The sequence below is a fragment of the Glycine max genome, chromosome 4 (genome assembly GCF_000004515.6).
Source record: "Glycine max cultivar Williams 82 chromosome 4, Glycine_max_v4.0, whole genome shotgun sequence".
Lineage (NCBI taxonomy): Eukaryota > Viridiplantae > Streptophyta > Magnoliopsida > Fabales > Fabaceae > Glycine > Glycine max.
This window is the reverse complement of record NC_016091.4, coordinates 2,634,688-2,659,597: the sequence shown is the minus strand read 5'-3', so window position 1 is coordinate 2,659,597 and position 24,910 is coordinate 2,634,688. Positions and strand designations below refer to the sequence as shown.

The window sequence follows — 24,910 nt, the reverse complement described above, 5'->3', positions numbered from 1 at the left end:
GGTGCATTTAATGGAGGAAGGTAAATTGGGTTTGGATCGTTGTTGATTTGTTGCCTTTGGTGAGAGATGTTCAATTTGTATTGGAGTGTTGCTAGGTGCACCCAGTAAAGTTTATAAATGGCAAAAATGCCCCTAGCTTCTTTCTTCCTTAAAAATGATTTTTTCTTAGAAACGCAACAAACCTTCATTTTTGTTGGCTGTGCTTTTCTTGTTTTCTCTTTTTTGTGCGGCATTGCCTCTTGTTTGTGGGTTCGTTGGGAACGGTTAGGTGCGGTGAAAAAGAAGGTACCGGCATTGAGTGTTGCGGTGGTCGGCGGCGGCAAACGAGGTACGTAGATGGTGGTGTGACTGTCGCGGACGTACGGATCACTTCCGGATCAAGTTGATCCGTAAGTCTCTTACGGATCAACTTGATCTGGTATTTGCTGCTTTTTGTGGACGGTGACAAAGCTCCCTCGATGGTGGACGGCGGCGTTGCTCTTCGCAGAAGCCTCCAAAAATGCACCACAACACCTTCCTCCTAATCACGACAACAATGGCGGCAATCTCCTCAACCAAGAAAAAGAAGAAATCCTCTGAGGTTGACTTGGGCTTTTAACTGCTGCTGATTGAAGAAGAAGAAGAAGAAGAAGAAAAGAATGAAGAACAAGCAGAAAGGTCCGAGGAAGAAGACGTAGAATCGCGGGGCGGGAGAGAGAGAGGCGAGGGTTAAAAAATTACTGAGGGGCATTATGGTCTTTTCACTACAAGTGCTGGGTGCACCAGCAAAACTGGTGGGTGCACCTAGCAGCATTCTTTGTATTGTGTGTGAAGGTTTTGATACTTTTATTTTCTTGATTATTTATTTATTTGCTATTTTAGTTGTTTGGCTAACTAATCAACATGCTTTAAGCACTTGCTTTGTGCACCTGAGATTCCTTCATACTCCTATTTCAATCTTGATGCTAATTCCAAGTACATTTGACTTAGAGATGGCCAATGATCTAATTATAAATTGAGTAATATTCATAATTTTCATAAAATATAAAGAAATCTTGTAAATTCTCTAACAAAATGATTAACAAATGTGTTAAACATCATTAGGGAATGAGACTCAAGTCTATGTTTAATTGATCTGAATGATGAAAACTTGACTCAACTTGAGTAATATCAAGTCTTGAGTTCAATGACAAAACTTGAAAGAATATTATTAGAGTGAATGTAATTACTTAATAATAGATAAATTTCAGACGTTTAAAAGTAATTAGACCAAAAGTAAATAAAATGAGAAGATTGAAAATCTACTTTCAATTTTTAATGGACATTATCATATGTATGTGTTAAAGTGTTTATTACGGAAAAATTCTTATAAAGCCTACTTGTATAAGAGTAAAGTCTGACTACTACTTGTAGTTGAGGACTTGATTCTTAGAGCTCACGTGAAAAGATACTTGATACAAGATCTTATCAAATATATCACTATAGCAATTCGTTTAATGATACCAAAATTATATATGTAAATTAAGCACACATTTCTAATAATTATTTGTTTCAACATTTGTTTACCAAGATAGAAAAAGCCACGCCTAAGGCTCATCCTCATAAACAATATTTCTAATGCGCACAATCAAGGTTATTAAACTCGAGAATTTATGTAAGAGTTTACTTCATATAAAAATAATAACAAAATATCTATAATTAACATACTAATTAAACATTTTAACAATATAATAAAACAAAATAGTAAATCATAATGTTCAGAATATTTAAATAACTAAGTCTAGTAATAATGCGTCACTATTAGATAATAACTTATAGAGGTTATAGTAGTGGTAGATCATTCTCATCGAGAGTTTGATGTTAATAGAGAACAAGGGTTTGATATTATTAAAGATGAGAATTTTGTATTTGAGAATAATACGCTAAATGAAGGTACAATGAATGCTATAAAGACAAAAACCTAAAATAATGACTTATATTTTGGTCTAATTTTTTTAACTTGCCAACTCGTTGACTAGGTAGTAAACTCGAAGGTCTACCGAGTTTACTTAGAGTTTATACCAGAGTCTACTAAAAAAGAGTTTACTCAAGAGTGAACTCATAGAGAACAAGTAAACTTGTAGACTCATAAAAGTTAACGAATTAACTCGAGAATTTGATAATCATGCACACAATAAAGATTTATCTGAAATAATAAATCGCCTATTCCTATTGATTAAATAATGACATGTTTCATCGTCATAAACAATCCTTCTAACAAAATAATGCATATTCTTAACCATGGACTGAGGATACAACACAGGAAATGCCCATCACATAATAGACGTGTCCATTTAAGACTGGCTAAATTTGAAGAGAAGCCAAAAAGTATCAAAGCAGGCAGAAGCTACTTGCAGCAGAATTAGAGAAATTAATGTTTAATTTTTTTCTCTATGAAACATAAAAGTGAAATTTTTTATAAATGTTCTGTAGTTATAAACTTTCATAAGAGGGGACAGAGAAAGCTGATATACACACAGACGGTAGGCTGTATATATATATATATAAACAAAAGTAACACTTGCACAAAATACTGGTGTATACCAGACAAGAAAATTACATAGTTGCGGACCCAACCACTTATATTACATCACAATTACAATGAAATTAGCTACAACTATATGAAGTAACACTTGCACTTCTGATAAGAACAAGATCTATCCCCTTATTGAAAGTCTATGGAGGGCAGCTTCCCACAAGGTTTTTATGTTTTTAATTTTTTAATATCAGCCAGCTTCCAACAAGGAATCAATAGGAGCTTTTACTCAATAATGGTATTATTGGCAAAATTAGAGTGCACCGAGCATATTGAATTGAGTCCATGCCTCCTGCATTGTAAAACATGGACATAGTAATTCGATTTTTGTAAAACAAATGATGATAAGGCATGTTAATAATTTCCTATGTTTAAATAGCTTCCTAAGAATTGACTGCAGTGTGCATACGATCAGTTAAATAATCATTAGCATGAATAAGCCTTCCGCATAACCATCACTAATAATTCAGTATATTTTTGTGTTTTGTAAAAGTGTGCTTGCCTCTTGAATATGGTTAGTTAGTATTTGACGTTAGTGACTTGTTTCCACTAGTTTTGAGCACATATGAAGATATGAAATAAAATCATACTGGGTGAGGACAACATGAACATGATTAACTTTGGAGTTATGTGTATGTGTGCGTCTCATTTTGAGGACATAATACAATTTGATCGTTAGAAATGGAACAAAAAGCATCTTAGTAAGTAGCTGGGAAATTATCATGAGTTGCTTTTATCTCTGCACTGCAAAATAAGCTCATTAACTCGGGTTGCAGGCTAAGGAAGAAGAAGGCTGAAAATAGAACATAAATCTAGATTGTCAGTAGCTAAGCTGGTTTCTTCTGCTTGACTTTAGAAATGAATGCAATAGCGGCAATTTGGTACAAAATAACTTAGAATGATCCAAATCAATTGCATCCAAAATTTGTTAGAACAATTGGTGGGTTTGTTAGTTATAATCTTAGAGAGGAATAAGAGGATGGGAGGACAGGTGTTTAGCTTAAATAGGAGTAGATGGGAGTGGCTATGAGATTTGTTAGCATAGGGTAAAGCAATGGCTTAGTTATAAAATTCTCAGAAGCAATAAAATCAAAATTCAAATACAAAAGCATTGTTTATTGATTATTTTATGGCCTTTGTCAAGGATTTTAAAATCGGAGCAAAAACTAGTAAGAAAACTGGCTAAATCAGTAAAAAAACTGGTAAAATTGGTTCGACCAGTCACCAGTTAGAATGGCTTCACAAAATTCACCACAAATGTCATTGTTCCTGCTTCCAAAAATTCCAAAAACGTCTGCCTGTCTCAAGCTCAAAATTGAAGAACATGATGCAATGGAATGCGTGTGACCAATTTTATGGAATCTAGACATAGATCCTGGAAAGATAAAGAATGTTTGTAATGATAATCAATTACCACAAATATGTTACCTGTAAAATATCAAAAACTTTTTCTGCAATATATTTTTGGTCTGAAGAAGCACCCTTTTGTTGCAACTTGTCTGGATGCAGACAGAGTAAAGCTCTTTGATAAGATCTTTTAACTGCGTTCCCTTCAATTATATCAACAAGAGGCACAGGCTTCCATCCGCACTCCGGCCAAAGTACCTTTATGCATGATGAATGTCATTTTAGTAAGAGCTAGTCATTAGCATGGAACCATGGATGATCAAATACCAATTAAAATTGATGTTTAATATGATTAAACACAGTTTACGGAAACTACAGCAGGAATGTTATCCTAGAGTTGAGAAACTCTCAGAAAATGAACTTTGTCCAAACTGCCTAATGCACACATAATCCCTACTTCGATCATATACTATGAATACATAACTGCTACAGAACTATCCTGCATGTTTAGACTAATTAAGTGCTAAATAAGTAAATAACTATCCTACAAAATTAAATACATAACAATTACCTAACCATTCTTCACAATTAAATATATAGGCATCCTAAATAATTGTCACATGATCAGATTTTGACATCCTACGTCCCCTCTTAGAGTATACCATCCAAATAGGGGGATTATTAGACTTTCTAGTCCCATTAATGGACTTTAAAAGCACTAACCTCTAGTTATGATTTCAAGTCAAAATTAAATGCTTACTCTTATTTCACAAACAAGAAGAAATCAAATTTTCAATCATGTGGGATAAGAATAGCAAGGAGTAAAGGACAAATTTATTTTTTCTTACATATTGTAATGTCGATAGCAGGGAGCGTATGTTTCCTTCCTTCCCTTTAGACCATTGTTTTATCTTGTTGTCAATTGTCTACATTGTACACAGAGATATATACTCAATATCGTTGTTCTTCTATAACCTTGAAACAAACAAATCTAGGTAAGTAACAAATTACTTGGATTTCTTGATTTTTTTGGGTTTGTAAGACCTCACCCTCATCTTGGGCTAATACTTGTATCTGCAAAACCCAATATAGGAGCTTATCAACATAAGGCACAAAAAGGCAAAAAATTAATACTTACGAAAGGAACTTATTTAACTTAGTAATGGAATACCATGAAACTCCCAGGGAAGGACTCGTCTTTATCTCCAATAACGGTAAATGATATATCAGGAATTTCTGCCAACAAAATCAAGTAGTTCCATCACATAATTTAAACATCAATGTTCAGCCAAATCATATCTACAGAGTTTAAAAGTTGATTAAAGATTGGTAACTGTAAATTTTTTTAACGCTGTCAATAAATAAGCAAGTGCCACATTTGTATAATAACTAAGTTTTTTCACTTGCATCGAAAAGATTCTAATAGCTTTTTTAAATAATTGGTACCATAATTATTCATTGATTGTATAAATAGTTTCCCTTGCAGTGTATCCAAATGAAATCCATCCACATCTTGGATGTAGACCATACAGTAAAGAAAACTTTCTCGAGGACCGATTTAACAGATAATTAAGAGAAAAAGAATTAAGGAAATAATAAATGACCACATAAGAATTTTAAATAAAATCTGCTGCATACTGCTTGCCATGTAATTATATTTTCCTATTGTAAGATGTAGGCCACATACATAATCACGGTAAGTGTGCCATATTCTTGTCACCATGCTATGAATAAAGAATAGCATATTCATAATTCGACCACTTCCCTAGTCAATTCTCAACTGAAGGAATATTGGAATATGGATAACTAAGAGGTACCTGGTTCTGATATATCATCTTGATGAAACAAATTATTAGCAGAGATGTTGGTGGTCTCTGTGACGGAGTTATCCTTCTTGGGTTGTTCTGGACCAGCTTCCACCTAGGAGAATTGAAAGAAATCTTAAACACCTTACTGTTGTGAAACTACAATTGTACATGAGATTTATCACTAAAGCACATTCAAACTATGCATGTCCTTTTAACAAAGTGAATTTTCTCTTGTAGTCATCTTCTTAAGCTGTGACAATACTTACTTCATTCTTTGTCCTTAAAGCATCTCTCTTCTTGTATGTAGAACCCTGAGGTTGAGATTTGGAGTCAACTTTGGGTTTATTTACAGCTTCTTGGTTGAAAATTCGAGCAAATTCTTTGACCTTTCCTTTCACTAGGCCTTTCCCCAAATTTTCGCCTAAGCTTACCGAACCCTGGGAAGTGGCTTTGCTACGTCCTACATCTCTCAAGGGAACTGCCTTTTCTTCTTGTTTCATTGGATTCACGGTAACATCAAAAACAGCAGACGACTTTTTTGTGCTTTTCATCATCCTGTTTTCTTCTCTCTCCCTTGTAATCATCTCATCATTATCTGACATATGAAATGAAGGACAGTATCACAGGCTGGTAAGGTAGTAATGTGTGTGTAAACATACATATATATAATGTAGAGAGAGGGAAGGAGAGAGAATGAAATGCTAAAGAGTGAAGATGGCTTCACCTTGTTTCTTATCACTTTCTTTGAACAGAAACTGTAATGGTTTGGGCTCAAGCTTCTTATCACTTGTAGAACGAATACTTGATTCTACTTCTCTAGTGTCACGTGAGATAGAACTAGCAGGAACATCTTTACTAACAGTTTGAGGGCTGGTTGATGTATCTAATTGAGTTTTGGCAGAAACTATTTGTTCTACAATCTGATTGGAATCTTGTTTTCTATTGTATTCTATAGGATTCTGTGTGGTAATTTCACTGACTATCCATTCCTTAGCACCTGAGCATCTCTCAAGTTTAGCCTTATCTTTATTCCTTGAGTTTCTCTCTGTCCTAAGAGGCATCACCATTGGCACCCCTTTACTTGCCCATTTGTATATTGAGAAATGGAACTGGCCATTACTAGCACTAGGCAAAACTTCACTAATAGATATGTCTTGTTTCATAATGCTTCCTTTGTCTGTTTTATCAAATGTGCTCGAGTTTGAAAACTCCTGTGATAAAAGACTTTGTCGGTAAGGTTTTAATCCATTTGAAGCAACAATGCCATCGTTGATGTTGTTGAGGAGGTTCCTACTCCTAGTGGGGGAACCAAATGTTGGAAGGTCCGCTCCATTTGTCAATTTGGCAGGAAGGCTGGTCAGTTGAAAGTGGTAGGAGTAAGCATCAGCGGCAAATTGAAGATGAACAAGAACAAATCATTAATGAATTGCTTGGACATTCGGAGCAACTAAACCATGAATTTCCCACCTTAATATGTCATGTGTAACTAAAAAGTCAATCATAGAGTAAATAATTTAATGTTCCAATCATGTTTGGGTTTGAAATAATCCGATTAGTTCATCAAACAAGTAACATATCAACTTTACCATTGGTGTTAATGTTTATATTTAAACTTTTCAATTGTAATAATATGATTAGTTCATCACACAAGTAACATATTTATCAACTTTCTCATTGGTGTCAATGTTTGTATTTAAACTTTTAATTGTGAGCATTTTATTTCTGACGTGGGTTCTTACTTCCTATGATGTTTCTATCAGACCTAACTCGTGGATGTCCATATATAAATATAAATGCGTATATAAAGTGTCTAGATCAATCTTTATTGATATGATGTTATGTAACATAATATATCTACACACGTGTGTGAGTTAATTTATAGAAAGTTCGGTGGGGTGTAAATTTCTCGTGAAAAGCCTCTCTTACTCTCTTTTTTCCCAGAATGTCTCTTGCTCACTTCTTTCTCATTTCAATTTATAGTATTTTATCTAACTCAGTTTTTTAATTTTATTGATTCGAATAATTCTTTTGAATTTTAATTTTAAATCCCTTCACATTCCCATGAGACTATTGCTTACTTTTGATAAATTTCAATGCTTTTTGTTTTAGAGTTAATTTTCAATGCTAATCTGTTCATCTCTTCTATCATTAAAGAGACTTACGGGTAAACACAAATTTTGTGGGTTATAATAACTGAAATGCCCTGTTTTATTTTATTTTTGAAGCAGTTGAAATGTCCTATTATGCAGTATAGGCGTGAATCAGAACTTGTTATATCTAGATTGATGGAATGAAATGAGAGAAAATAAAATGAAATAGAATATTATGAAATAAAAATTTATTACATTATTTAAATTGTGAAATGTGAATGGCACTGTGGATATTATATTTTTAAAATTAATCAAGTAAAATTACTATAAAAAACTAATTTTGGCTACAAAAAAAATACGATTTTAAATATCACCAATAGTTAAATATGCAAAAGGATAAAAATATTTCTTAGATATTTAGATAAAGATAATTAATCTGATTTAAAATGTACTTTTTTTTTGTATTTGGTACATAACAACATTGAAGATGTACTCTTAAATGATTTTAATCACTAAAATAGTATCATTTTTTGAAAAATATATGAGATATTTTATTGTTCAGCAAAAAATTGGAGTTTCATTACCTTAATCTATATACTTGAAGTAAAGGATTGAAAAAAAGTATTTTGTTAATGTTTTTTATTCATGAGAGAAGTAAAATTTACTTAAATTTTATTTATTACAGAAGTTTAAAGATCATGTTAAAATATTTTATGCTAACGTATGATGTAAAATATGTATTTTAAAATAATCCATAATTATAAATATTTTATTAATTATGATATAATTATTAATACTCTTAAACTTTGCATTAGCATTTTACATCTATTTATAGATAAATTATTTTCTTATTATTATTATTATTATTATTATTATGTTTTTATCTTATATTTATTATATTTTTATAATAATATTTTGTTTATTAAATTTACAAAAAAATAAAAATAAAAATAGTTTTATTAATTTAATTTAATTTAACTTTACAATAATGCATAGACAATACAAACTAAGATTCTAACTTATTAATACAAATTCGGTTAACAAATTTTTATTAAAAAATAAATGATCATACAATACAAAAATAGTTATAACTTATAAATACATTTATGATATGAACAGACAATTCTAAAAAAGCTTTTCACACAATTGGCTCAATTTATTAATAAAAACTTATTTGATAGTATAATAATGAATTAGTCCATTTAATGTTTAAAAGTTAAATTTTTAATTAACAATCTCAAGAAAGTGATAAAGAGGAAGTATTTAATATTTTCAATAGAACAAAAACTTGATAGGTAAAACCAATATAACTTTTCTTCAGATCCATGATTGATTTAAAATCATGATAAAATATCAGTTAACTTAATTCTATATAAATATTTACATATTTAATTTTCTGTTGAGTATTTAATTTGATATTAAAACAACGTTAAATAGTTTTTACTTTTTAGATCAAATCAACTTATTAGTCTTATGGTATATTTAATATAGAAAATGAGAACGTCGTTGGTTGACAATGAAATATCGAATCAATTTACTAATCCATGCTTTCGTGAAAGTCTCACTTATCAAGAAAGTTTAACTAAGAAAGTTTATCCCTAAGGAAATCATTAGCATCTCAGTTTATTTTATTTAGTTCGTAAGAATCAAATATAAATATTAAAAGATTTATAATTAATTGAGTTAAACATCTTGCTCATCTAAGCTCAGTAAGCATAGAAATAAAGTCAGTTTAGCTCAATTGGCTTTCTTATAGCTATACTAGGAACCCAAGCCTACCTCTTTTGGTTGAAGTTCTTAGCAAAGATTATAAAAATAATATACTAAAGTTTATTATTAACTTTCTTTTAAAATAAAAGATGTAAGCATAAATCAAACCAATTTTATAAAATTAATTTTGTATGCACTCGATTAAACACACACGTGTATATATATATATATATATATATATATATATATATATATATATATATATATATATATATATATATATATATATATTTTTTTTTTTTTTTCTATTTTCTTTTGCTTTCTGTTTAAACACATATAGCATTACATACGTGTTCGGCTAAATACTAATTTTAGAAAATTAATAATAAGTTATAGAATTGGCGGAACAGATACTAATTTTGATAAAATAGTAAAAAGTATTTTGATATCTGAAAAAGTAGAGTAATTACTATTTAATATATTAAAAGTAAAAAATGAAAGGAGTTTCATGTTTTATTTTACGTTTGTTTTTAAAAATTGAAGCAAAGTGAACCTAATGCTAAGTAGTTAGGTGGGAAAGAAGAAAACCTGAAGGTTGCAGGGAGAGAGCCAAAAACGGGATCAGCCGCAGGAGGCAGAGGGCTGGATACTCGGGACAACGCGAAAGCGTCCCCAACGCGCTTCTTTGGCGTGGAACACACGCTCGCTGATTCCTCCCCTCCGAATATGTCATCGAAGAAGTCGCTGTGATTACGTCTCCGGTTTCCACTATCCTCCCCAAACACCGGTTTCTCACGCTCCGGCGGCCACCTACACCAACCTCTTTCCTCTTCACTAAACTCACCCACACTCTGCCGCACTTCATTCACCGACGACCGCCGCGGCGGCCCCCCAAACACGTCGGTGAAATCAACCTCCAAGTTCGACCCTTGAATTAGAGAATTATTATTGTCATTACTATACCCTAAAAGAATGCTCTCTCGTTGAGAAGAATAAAACCGCTCCATTGAAGAACGATTCACACTTGAAAGCTGGCGGGAAAGGCAACTAACTATATATTGAAGTGGAGTGCAGAGTTATGCGTTTGTGAGATGGAAGGGGAATTTTTTAGAGGAAGTTGGACTTGTAGGGTGGAGGAGGGAAATCTAATAGCAATTCTGAAGCCACAAATTATGAGTGAATGTGGATTGGCTGCGAGAATTTCAAACGAACAAATCAAAAGTGGTGATGGCGATAACCCACGCGCTCCACTCCATGTTTTGGATTGGCCATAATTTTATGTGGTACTAATTAAATACCATGTCTAAACTATGATGACATGTCCCAAGACATTTCTACTTTTGTCTTTTTCTTTGACATTTGCATTTATCAACCCAAACTAAAACATTACAACTAAAAAGTATTCATTCTGACCCCTTTTATTATAAGATTAAATTAGAAGCTTGATTTGATGTTTCTTTTATGAGAACCAATTTATAATATTTATAACAAAAACATTACAACTAAAAATTCTCATTAATTTAAGAATTACTTATGAAAATTAATCAACAATATAAAAATCTCTATGTGAAAATTAAACTCATACTGTGATATTACTTGCCAAATACTACAGGAAGATGCTGACACGTTGTAAATGGTCCACTGCACTGGTCCCCTTCGTATTTGGATAATTGTTCGGTTGCTTCTGGGTTCGTCGTTGAGCAGGAAAATGGGACAATAAGGCATAAGCAATCAAAAAAAGGAAATGGCATCACAATTAACGTTGCAGTTGCAGTTGCAGAGCAGAGGGTTGGTGCCTGATCTGGTACGATTTGGCGCTTTTCTAAAACATGTTTTCGCATTGCCTAGTCTCGCCTTTAAGAAACAAATTTCATGTATAAGAAAAAAGAAAAAAAGAAACAAATTTCAAAACACGGGAAATTTTAAGAATTCGGAACAGCTATCTGAAGTTCTGAACAGAAGGTAACTATTTTTTTTTTCTTTGTTAACAGTATCACATTTTTTTTATTCATAATCACCATACGCTGCAGGAGGACAAAAGGGTACATAGAGAGAGACACGGAAGACATGTTAGGCATCCTCAGACCTGGGTATCAAACTACAATCGAAGTATCATCAAGCTTGTCCCGCTTCATGAATCATGAGCAGCAGTGGAAAGGTGCTTGTTTGATGGTCTTTATGCGCCTAATTGCATGTTACGTCCGTTTAGTTTAGACAGTGTGTAAACACATTAGTGTGGCTATTGTTTGAGGTTGCTCTGGACCGGACCTGATTAAGCAAGCATGGGTTGAACCAAATCCGGAACATATCGTTATTATACAGGTTGTCAAACAATGCATCAATCCGTCCCAATTTTAACATTGGAAGGCAATTTGAACCCTGCACCTCCCCTTTTGAATCTTTCACCTCCTGATTTTTTAATATCCCCAAATTACACTTTTCATATTATACCTTTTCTGATTTTTGTGTTGACTCCCCCATTGATTTCTTTCAACTTCACAACTCCAGAGAGGTTGGCTCGACATGCAGGTGTGTTTTCTCTCATGTTTTTTTTTATTAAACTTTTGTTTCATGGACAATCCTTTCTGTAAGGGGAACAATGACAATCATATTCGAAACAGTTATTCTAAAAGCTTTTATTTTGATTATGGAATGATTGTTATGAAACACAATTTTCGGTTTGGAATAGGGGTGTTTCATAATAGTAAAACAAAGCTTCTGAAATACTTATTCTGAAAATATGTATATTTGTTTCGAAACATGCAATCTAGAATGTTGATAGCATTTTTTGGAACACTCATTTCAGAAACATATTTTATATTATTAGAAAGGCGAATCTGAAACTCAATCTGTTTTCTAAAATGTTCATTCCATAAGCTGGAATAGGAATAAGTGTTCCAAAAATCTATTGAATAGCTCTTCTAGGAAGTAAAAATTACCTTCTATAATGATCACTCCAGAATGAGAGTTCCTAGTAAGAAAACTATTTTTGTCCCCACAATAAAATAAGAAGTATATGATACAAGTTAAGAGGAGCAAGATTTAAATGCTGATAGCAAGATGGAGCAACCGGTGTTATAAAAAGTAAAAACCTGTCATGAACAAGGCAACCCATCTAAACATTTAGCAAAAAGCAAAGGACCACATGCATAGCCCAACCAAATACTCAACAAGTTATTTTCCAATCTTATTACCAAAAATAATTATTAATCTTTAAATGACCGATAACAACAGTCAATGTGTAATTCTCCAGGGAAATAAAACAAGATGCATATTAGGCAGAATGTAATAATAATCATCTAAATTTGGACATCTTAATTAAGGGTATTTTGGGTTCAATAACATTAAATATTGTTTAATTAGTTTAAATTTGATTATATTTTAGTTAATTAGGATGTTTTTTTTCCTTCTTTTTATATTTGAATCTAGAGGAGTATTTTAGATAAACATGTTTGAAAAACTAAAAATCATATTGAAAGTAATCTAAATGAAAATATATTGAAAGATAAAACCAAAGATTGAACAAAAGTTAATTAAAACACGATTAATTCAATCACATAATATACCATTTATTTATTTAAAATTAAAAGTAATATATGTTATTCAACAATATTTCTACAAAAAATCAAATGATTGGTGCTATCATCAATTTAAAAGAATATTAAGTATGATTAATTATGATAGTTGGATAAAGTAATCTTATATTTAAAAACTTCAAATAAAATTATAATAATTTTAATATTTTTATGAATTTAAAAGACTTTAAGTTACCCTCTAAATTTAGATAAACATTAGTTCTTGTCATTTTTTTGTGTACAATAATGGTACTAAAAGTTAAAATCTACTACCTCACTTGGATGCAGGGCGGTTTTGATGTACTGTTTGTGCAACATTTTGATATGCAATGCTTGATCATGTAGGTTTATGTATTAAATTTCAAATGCAAGTGGTCTCGTCCCATTTAGAGTTTTCTATAATTTCTCTAGGGTGTAGGAAAGTTTTGATACCACTAGATCGACCCTGGGTTATTAGTTTTTGTCCTTTGGTATTCAAGTTGAATTTTTTTCCTTTTAATTATTTTTTCTTATTTTTTTATGTTTATTGAATCTGAGAGTAATCATTTAAACAAGAATGATATGGTCGAAATATGATAGTTAACGTTATTAACTGATTAAACGGTTGGATTGTGTGAATTATATTAACGTCGTACACCAATATTAAGTTTATTTGGGTAAAGGTGAACTCTAATTTCTTGAATAAAATTTTGTGTTTGAACTTTGGATGAACAAAAACTTCTCAATACATATAATTCAGAAACAAACCCTCAAATTCTGAAAACATGTATGTTTAAGAAATTTAATTATCTATCCATTGTGTTAAATATTGTTGGTAATAGGTATGATTTATAGATGAATTTTAATTTTTTAGACATGATAATTCTTTTAAAAAAAACATGATAATAATATTTTTTCCTTTTTTATTATTTTAACAATAAACCCAATAATCCAACCTCAATTGATCTGGTTGTGTCAGGTAAAATTGATACCTAAAATTAGAATATCTCGAATGAGCCTAAAACCAATTTTTTATGGGCTTTGTTTCATAGTTTTTTCAAACCCGATCTGATATAATCCAATCCATGGTTTTTTAGTTTTTTGTTTTTCCCATGTTGGTCTAGTATCTTTTTATCTGTTTGGATATAAGCTTCTCTAGAAGCACTTCTAAAAGAAGAAAATAAAAAGAAAAAAATGAAATAAGATTCTCAATTAGTTAAAATGAGTTTTCCATTAATTAATTTGTAGATGTCATTTCATCTTTTAGAGAAGTTATATTGGTAAACTTCTAAAAATTAACTCATGAAGAGCTTATTTTTCTTATGAAAAAGTTCATCTCATTTTTTTTCTTTTTATTTTTTTCTTTTAGAAGTGTTTCTAAAGAAGCTTACCCAAACAGACCTCATATGCATTGCAGCTAGTTGCATATATTAGGATGCTGGAATCCTTGTTGGCTAGCTTTTAGTTCATATGATGTGTTTCGGGCATCATGTAATCCAACAGGGGATGTTTTGTAGGTGGGAAAGGTACTAAGATCTTGTATATGTTTTGCTGAGCACTTCTCGTGCTGTTAATAGTGATCTTTTCTTTGCCGATAAAAAAAAACCCTACTAAGTTAACTCATCTTGCTACCGACACAACATAATGTGGTTCATTTCATATATGACAGCCACAGGTTGATTTAATTGCTTTTGAAAACGGGTTGAAAAAAATTCAACTTATCATAAAATATCAGTACTCTAACAAGTTAACTAATCTTTGGTACCGACCCAGCATAATGTGGTTCATGACATGTTGATTGGATTTTGAAAATGGGTCGAAAAATTTAGCTCATCATATATTTATGACAAATTGGTAAACCAACTTTCTTAAACGATAAAATGAAGAGGAATTAGAAAATATAAAATATGTATTTTTTTTAAGTGAATAAAACGAAAGATGGGAGTATAAATGTGAGTAGAGATTAAAAAAAGGTTACAAATTAATTTTCATACTTAGAATTTTATAATATAAGAATTAGGGGTGGACCTTTAATCGATCAACATAGTGCATGTTTGATTTTATATCCATTATCTATGTTCTTATTTGATTTTCATTTATTTTTACGAAAAAGAATGGGTTACACACGTTATATATATATATATATATATATATATATATATATATATATATATATATATATATATATATATATATATATATATACACACGATTATTTATTTTACTAGAATTCTCCAATTAAGTGGGACAAGTGAGTTGACATATGCTGCTCAACTTGTTAAAAATTCAAATAAATTGACTTGGATAATTAAACTCATACACTTTTAAGAAAGAGATGAGCTAAACTTAACTTTGTTAGTGAGTAAATTTGATTTAAAACCTTTTACATTCATAAACAAAGGACCTCACTAACTATTTATAGTTTAATAGTCTTACATAATGAAGTTTTTTTGTGACTCTTATCAAAATAAGTGTCATAAAAAGTAAATAAAAAAATTAAGGTTATGTTTGTAAAAGTAGAAAAATTAACTGAAAGTAAAATATTTAACTGGTAGTTAAAAGTTGTTACTTGAAAATTGGAAATCATTGAACTATTTTATTGACTTATATATAAGAATTTGCTAAAATAAAATGATCTTACATTTGATGATAAATATATGAACATATTTATATAAATTTTAATTTATAGATGAAAATATATTTATTGGAAATTATAATATTAGTTCTTTTAATTACTTTTTAACTAATATTTTAATTTAAAGTTCAATTATAATTTTTAATTCGATTATTTTTTATTTTTGTGCATTATACTATTAAATTAACCTCATATTATATTAAAATATTCTCAACTAAGTTTAAAATGAAATAAAAATAATATTCACTCAAAACAATCACTAACAAGACCCTTAAAATAAAAAATTTGCATTGTTCATTCGTTTCGAACTTGTCTCATCTTCAAAATTGTCGGAGACAAGTTTGAAAGTTGCATTGCATTATTTAGGTTCGTACAAATGCAGAAGCCGGACCCGCTGCAGAATTGACTACCGCCACCGCCACCCTATCCATTTCCAAGCATTTAATGATGCCAACCATACAAATGCAAATTTGAAAAAGAAATTAAACCTAGCTATTATTCGGTTCAGACTTGTCTTCAAGGTTTTTTTTTCAATATTAATTAAAATATTATAATTTTATTTTTTTAAAACAAATTATTGTGAAATTATATTAAAAGCAACGATGAAGTGTGTTAATAACGATTTTTCATAAAAACGTTATTTTCAATATTTAACCAGTGTATTATTTCTATACTTTTCTTCTAAGCCATGTTTCGATTAAGTAAAAATTAAGCAAGGGAGAATGAAATAATTAATATAATTAGTTTATATTGTTTGAAATTAAAAATATAAAACGTAAATTTATTTATTATGGATTTAAATTCCCTTTATTCTTTTAATTTGTTATGTTGATCACACTTTCGATTATAATATATATAACTAAATATATTTATATTAAATTATTGTTCTTTGAAATGTTAAATTTTTATTATAATTTAATTTAATAATATTTAACATTAAAATACCATCCCATATTTTCTTTCACCAGTTATACACTATTTCATCTAAAGACAACCCAAACACGAACTCTGTCCCGACCCGTAATATTTTTACATTGTCTTTTGATAAAATTCAGGTAAGAACTTGAGCAACCGGGATGCAAAACAATATGTTATTCCTAGTTTGGTGAGCACCAACACTACAACATTTTTGCAGAACAATATGTTATTTTACAATGTCGTTTGAATTTATTTCAAAGGAAATGAGTGTAATTTTTTGTTGTTGTTTAATTTCAATTCATAATCTCTTGCAATTCCCTTTTTTGTTTATTTCATTTTATTTATCAATTGACTTGTTACCTTTTATTTGTGACTTTAGTTATATAAATATCAAAGACAGGTAATTTAGGTTAAGTATCATTCTTCAACTAAACTCGTTAGATTATCGATCACCACTCGATAGATGTTTGTGGGATGGAAATATTTTTGCTTAATAAGATCGATTATATAAATTTAATAAGATCGTTTATTTTGGATTTGTATCTAACTTTATAATTAGAGTAGAGTATTAACCTTTTTTAAATAATTAGAGCAGAGCAGAGTATTAATTACCTAGTTTGCGTAGATTCGATTTGCGTTGGTACTGTATAAGTTTTAGTTGGAATAAATTCATACTAAATAACAAAACACATGGACTCTTATTAAAACAGCAAAGCTTACCAAAATCATTTGAGCAAATTACATATGCATCTTATGAGATTAATGCTTATTATACTTAATTTTATGGATCATTTTTTTATCATATACAAGATTTTCTTGCATTTTTATCATCCATTACATTTTGATTCTCAAACCCATTAACACGATCAAAGATAGCAAGAAAAAAGAAAAAAAAGTGAGGATCTAGCGACATTACCATCACATCCTCAACCCCAATGAAGGTGTCATTGTCGTACTCGACGAAACAATTGTGATTTGTGAAGTTGCAACACGTCGTCGCAAGAGGTGAAGCAGAGGTTGTTGAGCTGGTGATCGCATGTGATACGCAATGAGAGCACTAGTCGTTGGCAAGGTCATCATGACACTAAAAGAGGCCGCAGACAACGTCGAAAGAGGCGGGGACGGTGAAGTTATTGTGATTGGTAAAGGTGACAGAGATGACGAGAGAGGTGAGGAGTGAGTTTACAATGATTTCATAGGGGAAATCATACGTGAAGTTGGGTTGGAAGTAGACTTGCATGAAAGTAATAGGAGTTCTTAGAATATTTCACAAAAAATTAACACAGTTAGTAATGATAATTGTTCAAGGGAAACAAAATAAAGATAATTTTAGAAACAGGATGTAAGTGTAATAAGTGTTAACATTAGAGAGTGCAAGTGTAATTTGCTCAAAACATTTAATTCTTGGTTCGAGGAATTGTTAATATTTTCTGAAAAAAAAAGTAATTATCAATATTTTATTGAGTTTTGTCAACGTGATTATTAACTATATATGTTAAGAAATTAAAAAAAAAGTTAATGTAATTATACATATATGTGATATTTAAAAATTAAAAAAATATTATTTAAATAATTAAAATAATAATATATGTTATTTCTACTTCTTAACATATGATTCAAAACATATTATAAAAATGTTTTTATTTGTTTATAAGAAAATGATAGTAAATAAGAATATTATAATAAATATTATGGATACCTTAAAAAAAATATTATGGATGAAACCGTGACACACACGAAGTGACATAAGCTTTTTGGTAATGTAATGGAACTATAAAATCCGAAAAATAATCTAATAAGTATTTAAATAAAAATATCTAAATATCTTTTTTTAAGTAAAAAAGAGATTAAATTATTTTAATATATTAGATTTTTATTTTTATTTTAAAAAATATTAATATAATAATATATTAGATCAGTTAAAGATAATTATAATTAAAGATAATAAAAATAGTAAATAAATAAAGTTTGATTAAATAAATTTCAAATTACATACAATTTTTATATAAGAGTAGACAATTATTTCTCTTAGAGTTATACACATAAACGGTCTCTCTTAGTATTAGTTGGTTGTTAAAAAACCGAGAAAAAATAAAGTTGAAAAATTCTTTTGACGCGATTAGTAGAAGAAAAGAAAAATAACGAAGAACATGAATTTTTTACTTAAAGAGGTGAAAAAAATACTCATCTTTTAAAACTTTGATGGTATGATTGTTAGAGAATGAATTTCGTATTCTGATATAAAATTCGAGATCAATAAAATTCTAGCTATTAGAGATTTCGAATATTTCCTATTACGACTAAGTTACCTTTTTAGCAGAGTTTGGTTATCATGATAATTATTGTTTGCTACTCTTTCTTGTACATGAATTGTTAGCAAAAGAATTATGAGTTTTTCTTGTTATAAATACAAAGATTTTGATGAAAGGGAAATGGTATTTGAGTGAATTATTATATCTATTCTTTTTTTATATCTTTATATAATCATAGATAGGTAGAATGCATTGTTCACACAATAAACTGCTTATGAGGATCCTGTACGATATTGATATATATGACAAGAATTCAATAACTTTGATACATGCAAAGTTTTTAAAAATTTATTTGATAATTATCTAGAATGATAGTTGATAGTTATACGTGCCTTAGACATTATTTTTTGGGAAGTGGTGACTATATATTATATTATAAGAATTGATCATGAGATACCTCTATATGGGATAAGGATGTGATTTGTTATAGATACCTCAATCTAAGATGAAAAAGAGATTTTGAATACCTCCATTTATGACAGGAAAGACAGTAAAATTTCATTGCATGAAATATAAGCTCATAGACCCTTAGAAAAATCTAAGATCTAGACTGATTCTAGGAAATAAAGAATTGAGTCTTGTGATTCTTGGAATCACTAAGTTTTGTCTATTATATTTATTTGAATGCATTGAGGTGTTGTTATTTATTTAAATATTTTATTTACTCAAAATTTCATGAATTTTGGTTGTTTTAATATGATTTTTATTGGTGTGTAAATATATACATATATGATCTTATTTTAAATTCATTACAGATAACATGATTGGTCTTTTGGATTAACGCGCCTCAGAATAATAATATTTACGAACTTCTATTAGTTGTTTTATTCGTTGGGACTATCATTTCATTATAAGTGTTGTTTGTAGAGCACATATATAAAGTTATCGAGTTTGAGGAGACTTCAAAACACAATTTTCTTAATTATATTTATTTTTGTTCGATTAATACTTCAGGATATGATGCCAGATATAACCACTTTTAGTATATTTTTTATATTCATTTAGTTTAGATATCCATACTTTAAGAATAATATTTTTACTTCTGTAAAAAAATTATTTATTTGACTTTACTTATTATACATGATATATTTTTAGATTATTATAATTTTGAGATTTTATTTTTTTTTCAGTGATGGTAAATGGTAAACAACCTTACACATACTAACAACCAATTAAATTAAGAAAGTGATATTGTTTGAATTTTGAAATTTGTTTGCTTCCACTAAACGAGTGAACTACAATTAAAATCCTCTCCAAGCATGATATGTAAAGATCTAAGGGTAGTTATACGCTGATTGTCAACCGTTGGAAATTTATATTTTCTAATTTAATGTGGGTTGATATTTTAATTACAATTATACTTGTTATCTACATTTAGTCGGTTACATTTTAAGTGAACTAGTTAGACTACAAAACATCAAACATGTGATATGAGAATGGTTGAGAAAAAATTATGAAATCATCGGCTCTCTCATTCGTGACCTTGGTTCAAGTTTTTCACACTAGTAAGGTGATCAATAGTTATGGATCTAATTATATGTTTTAATTCTTAATAATTTAACATGTAGTAGATGCTAATTAGAAAAATCCTGAATTGTTTTAAGATGTAAAAATATAAATTTCTGATTTCTGCATATAAAAAAAAGAATTACAAATAAAGATTAAAAAAATTCCAACAACCACAACAGTTATGCTGATCAGACATAGTTGAGAGGGGTGTGTTGCTAAAGTTTCAAGAGACACGATTCCATGGCACGTGTGGACTTTACAGATCGTGACTTTTAGCAATGATGAAATATGGGTTAGATATTTGTTTGAGCATGGAGGTTGATTTGAAAAACAAGAAGATCATCATGGTGGTTAATGGTTCAACAAATTCGTTATTATAAAATGTTTTATAAGATTATTGGAGTAAAAGCAAATGATCAAATTAATGATATTCGACCAAGAGAACGTTCAAATGAAAAATTCAACCAAAATAGAGAAAAAATAATGATGCACAAGGTTGTACAAAGATGCAACAAGAATAAAAAATAGTAAAGAAAATAAAAATAACTAATTAGAATAAGCTTTAAATTCAATAAACGTCATATAAAACACCTGGTAAGTTGAATGCAGAAGTGATAACGAAAATTCGGAGAAAAAACTTAGATTAACGTAAATAAAAATATATAAATTAAACTTAAGAGATGAAAACAGTCTTTTTTTTACGTTTTAATTAATTTTTGGCAAAAATACTTTTTATTTTTTTATTTTATTTTAAAAACAAACTAAATATAAAATAGGACAATACTTTATTTCCGATTCCAATTTTTTTTTATAAAGATTTCCGATTCCAATTTAATTAAACGCTCCCCAAATAAAAGATATGTTCTAGCTCTAGTCGCGGTAAAATTCAACATGGGATAATAAATAAAGTAAGATAAAAAATAAAAAACGGCAGTGGCCAACTGGCCATATCTACATTTTGATAACAGCATGAGCACACTTATTACAGAAAAAAGAAAAAGTAAAAAGACATTCTAATTTTATACATATAAATATTCAAAAGGTAGATTCTAACACATTATACATGTAACTTTATCCTATCATTTTCTGCATAGCGATAATTTTAGAGTTGGCTGATTTACCCGTCACAAAAATTCCGGGAGTGGCCAAAATTAAAGACTGAAACTGAACCGCTTTGTTGCGCAGATGCAACTAATTAAGGGCGCGTTTGTTTATCCGTTTGAGCAGAGCATTGGAAGCAACTGAAAAACAAACACACATTAAGCATTACCCAGTTTTCTACCGGTGAACTCCTCCTTCACCGGGTGAATCAAAGTTTCCTCCAAAAGAAGTGAGTAAAGCAGAGAGACCACCCCTGCTTCCTCCGCCACCGATGCTCAGACCAAGAAGATCACGGGTCATGGGCTGGCCCACAAATGGGGTAGAAGGGGCCATCATCACATCTGGCACACTTCCACTCCCACAGAGAAGCCCAAGCCCAAGGTTATCCACCACTGGATGATTCTCTTGCTTCACTTGTCCGTTCCATTGTAGTGTTGTGGTTGCATTAATGTTAAAACCCTCGTCTTTACCGAAGGATGATGATGATGATGTTGTTGTTGCTAAGCCTAGGCCACGAAGAAGGGATGCATTTGAAGCACCCATTTGCGCTGCCTTCTGGAGTAGTGCAGTGGCAGATAGTGCAGGTTGGGGTGATGCAGTGTAATGAAGAGGGTCATTGTTGGAGAGATAGAGTGGTGTGGAGAGGGAGAGGGACGTGGATTCTCTCATAATGGTATTGGGGTTCTGCGAGCGAGCCAAGTTTGAGATGAGGTTGGTGAAAGAGGAAGTTGAATTTGATGGTGATTGTGGAGTTGATGGTGTTGTTGGGGACGGTGCCAACACACTAGCAAAAACAGTGGTGCAAGTAGTCGAATTGGAAGGGGTGCTGCTGCTGCTTGTCACGAAACACGCTGTTGCGTTTGGAGACGTCGGTGACAGCTTCGTTGATGGGTTTTCCGGAATTTCTAGTGCCAATGTCGAAAAAGGTAAACAAAGGTGAAAAAAAAAAAGAAGAAAAAGTTCGAGAGCATAAAACAAGGAAAAAGACATTGTCAGACATATAATGCACCAATCAAAAACAGAGTTACAAAAAAAAAAAGTAGGAAGCTGTTCATATGATTATATAATACTAGTAATTAAATATAACCTGAAACAGAGTTAAAAAGCTTGAAATTTAATATGTATGGAGCAAAAAGGAATGCAATAATAGAGGTCTTTCTTGTTATTCGCATCTTCAACTTCAAAGCTAGTTTTCTCCGCCCTAACGAACAAAAAGCTATACCCCTTATACATATAAATATACACGAATAAATACAGCTTTAGTGCCTGGTTACTAAGAATTTGAACGTTGAACAGTGATTTAACCTTGGCATATTGTGTATCAACAACGTGAGTAGCATTAATTTTTGCAAATGAAATTAAAGTTAATAATATTAACTTTCAAAGAAATCATGTTTTAACGAACATATTTGTATTTTATTATACTACAAAAGTAATTTTCTTTTGTTGTCCAAATAAAATTCATTTTTGTAGAGAAAATTTCAGATATAATTAATGTTTAAATCTAATTTCTCTTAAAAAATTAATTATTAATCTCAGTAGATAGATCTCTTCCCTATCTCTTCTGAAGAGTGCAGGCCACAGCGAATCGACCCTTTAATGGTATTGGAACTACCAACTACGACTTGTCGAGTTTTCGGACAAGCAGAAGAAAACCAAAAAAACTAAGCTGCATCGGAACGAGACAAAAAACACATCCTCCAAATTCAAATCATGCCTACGTCATGAGTATAACTTATAACCTCCATTTTATTTATATAATTAAAAAGTTGACGAAAGTCGAAAACGTATCTGAGAAATTCACGCAGCTTGAACCTATGAAAAATACGAAACGAAATAATTAATAGTAATACCTGAGCTCTGAATGGACAAAGTTGGAGGCACCACAGACGCGGAGGGAGTAAGTGGAGGCGTAGGCGGCGAAGAAGCCTCAACCACTTTGCTATTGCTACCACCTTGGCCTTGGGCCTGGGCCTGGGCCCTCGCGCTCTCTTGCGCTAAGACATCGCAAAATGCTCTGTGCGTGATGAAACTATCCCTCCTTTAAGAAAGATACACGTATGTATTACTATTAGCTACATCACATTATACATTGAAGAGAAAATAAATAAAAGAGAAGCAATGAAGTATTTTCATTATTATTTTGATTTTGATTTCGATACCTAGAGAACAAGGTTCCGCAGTCGCATCGGTATTCTCTGCTGCCGCAAGTTTTCATATGAGCCTTCCAATCGGAGTGTACGGCGTATTTCTTAGAACAGCGTTCGCATTGCCACTTTTTCTCACCGTGTTTTCTGCAGAAGTGCTTCTTGATGCCGGTGAGGTCGCCGAGCGCCCTTGCGGGGTTGTGGTGGACGCAGGAAGGTTCGGGACACACGTAAGCTTTCTTCCGCGGCTCTGTGCTCCCTCGCTGCCGCAGCTTCCACGGCAAGTTGTGGCCACGCCGGTGAAGCTGTAGGTTCTGGTCGCGCTGGAAGCCTTTGTTGCAGATCTCGCACACGAAACGGTTCGTCGCCAACAGCGTCTTCGGTGACAAAGCAATCACTTCAGCATCTGGATCTGAAAAAAAACAAACGCAAAGTCCAAAATAATTAAGTACTAACATTCATTCAATAATAAAGAATATTCATAAAGTCACACAAACTTAAAAGAAACCGGGATATATTAATTATGGACAATAAATAAAATGGAAGTGTGTTTAAATGCAAAAAAAAATAAAATATACCTGGCATTCCAGGGAGGCTTCGTTTCCTTTTGGGAGGTAGCAGTGGTTGAGGTGTGATTTCTAACGCTGGAGAATGTGTCAATGGTGAAGGATTCTGAGGTTCCGTCATGGTTTATTCAATGAAACTTGCTATCGTGAACTGAACTCCTCTATGTGATTGTTTTTAATTATTTGCTCCCTTTAGTGGGAGTAGGGATTTGGATTTTGGGGAAAATGGATTGGTTTGTAGTTTGTAGAGTGAAAGATGAAAGATGCTCCTCTTTCCAATAAAACGGCGATTCAACGTTCTCGGCCGGTGTGTGTACGACGGTCCTATTAGGCGGCGCGGTGGAGCAAGTTAGAGTGCAGAGAGAGAGAAATTATTTCAAACGAGGATGATATATGTCATATGTAGTATTGGAAAATATACTAACCAGGCTAAAGCGGCACAAGCTAACCATGGTTAAGTTACGAAGGAGACAGAACTGCTCAGAAGGTTTATATATATAAACTTTAACCAATGTCCTTACTTCATTAGTTAAAGGAATTAATAATATTTTTATCATTAAAAATATATAAAAGAATTACGATTTAACGTATTAGTGATTTTTTTTAATAAAGATGTTTTACTGTTATTAATATTTATCTTAAAAAAATAGAGTGAGGAT

General features: G+C 31.1%; 2 protein-coding genes across 2 annotated transcripts; both read right to left on the bottom strand.

Annotated features, from left to right (window-relative positions):
* Nucleotides 1-2,489: 2,489 nt before the first annotated feature.
* LOC100820002 (J domain-containing protein required for chloroplast accumulation response 1) lies at nt 2,490-10,770 on the bottom strand. Its single transcript, XM_003523799.4, has 9 exons — nt 10,098-10,770; nt 6,434-7,062; nt 5,976-6,304; nt 5,719-5,821; nt 5,073-5,137; nt 4,913-4,975; nt 4,750-4,827; nt 3,983-4,159; nt 2,490-2,846 (listed from the first exon to the last, which is right to left on the bottom strand). Exons 1-9 carry the CDS (start codon nt 10,514-10,516, stop codon nt 2,808-2,810), a joined length of 1,902 nt encoding a protein of 633 aa, XP_003523847.2. The 5' UTR covers nt 10,517-10,770; the 3' UTR covers nt 2,490-2,807.
* A 10,588-nt stretch (nt 10,771-21,358) lies between these two features.
* LOC100800089 (zinc finger protein GAI-ASSOCIATED FACTOR 1) lies at nt 21,359-24,680 on the bottom strand. The gene is made up of 4 exons (XM_003523532.5): nt 24,264-24,680; nt 23,701-24,097; nt 23,392-23,579; nt 21,359-22,443 (listed from the first exon to the last, which is right to left on the bottom strand). The coding sequence occupies exons 1-4, from the start codon at nt 24,370-24,372 to the stop codon at nt 21,716-21,718; spliced, it is 1,422 nt and encodes a 473-aa protein (XP_003523580.1). The 5' UTR covers nt 24,373-24,680; the 3' UTR covers nt 21,359-21,715.
* Between the last annotated feature and the right edge of the window lie 230 nt (nt 24,681-24,910).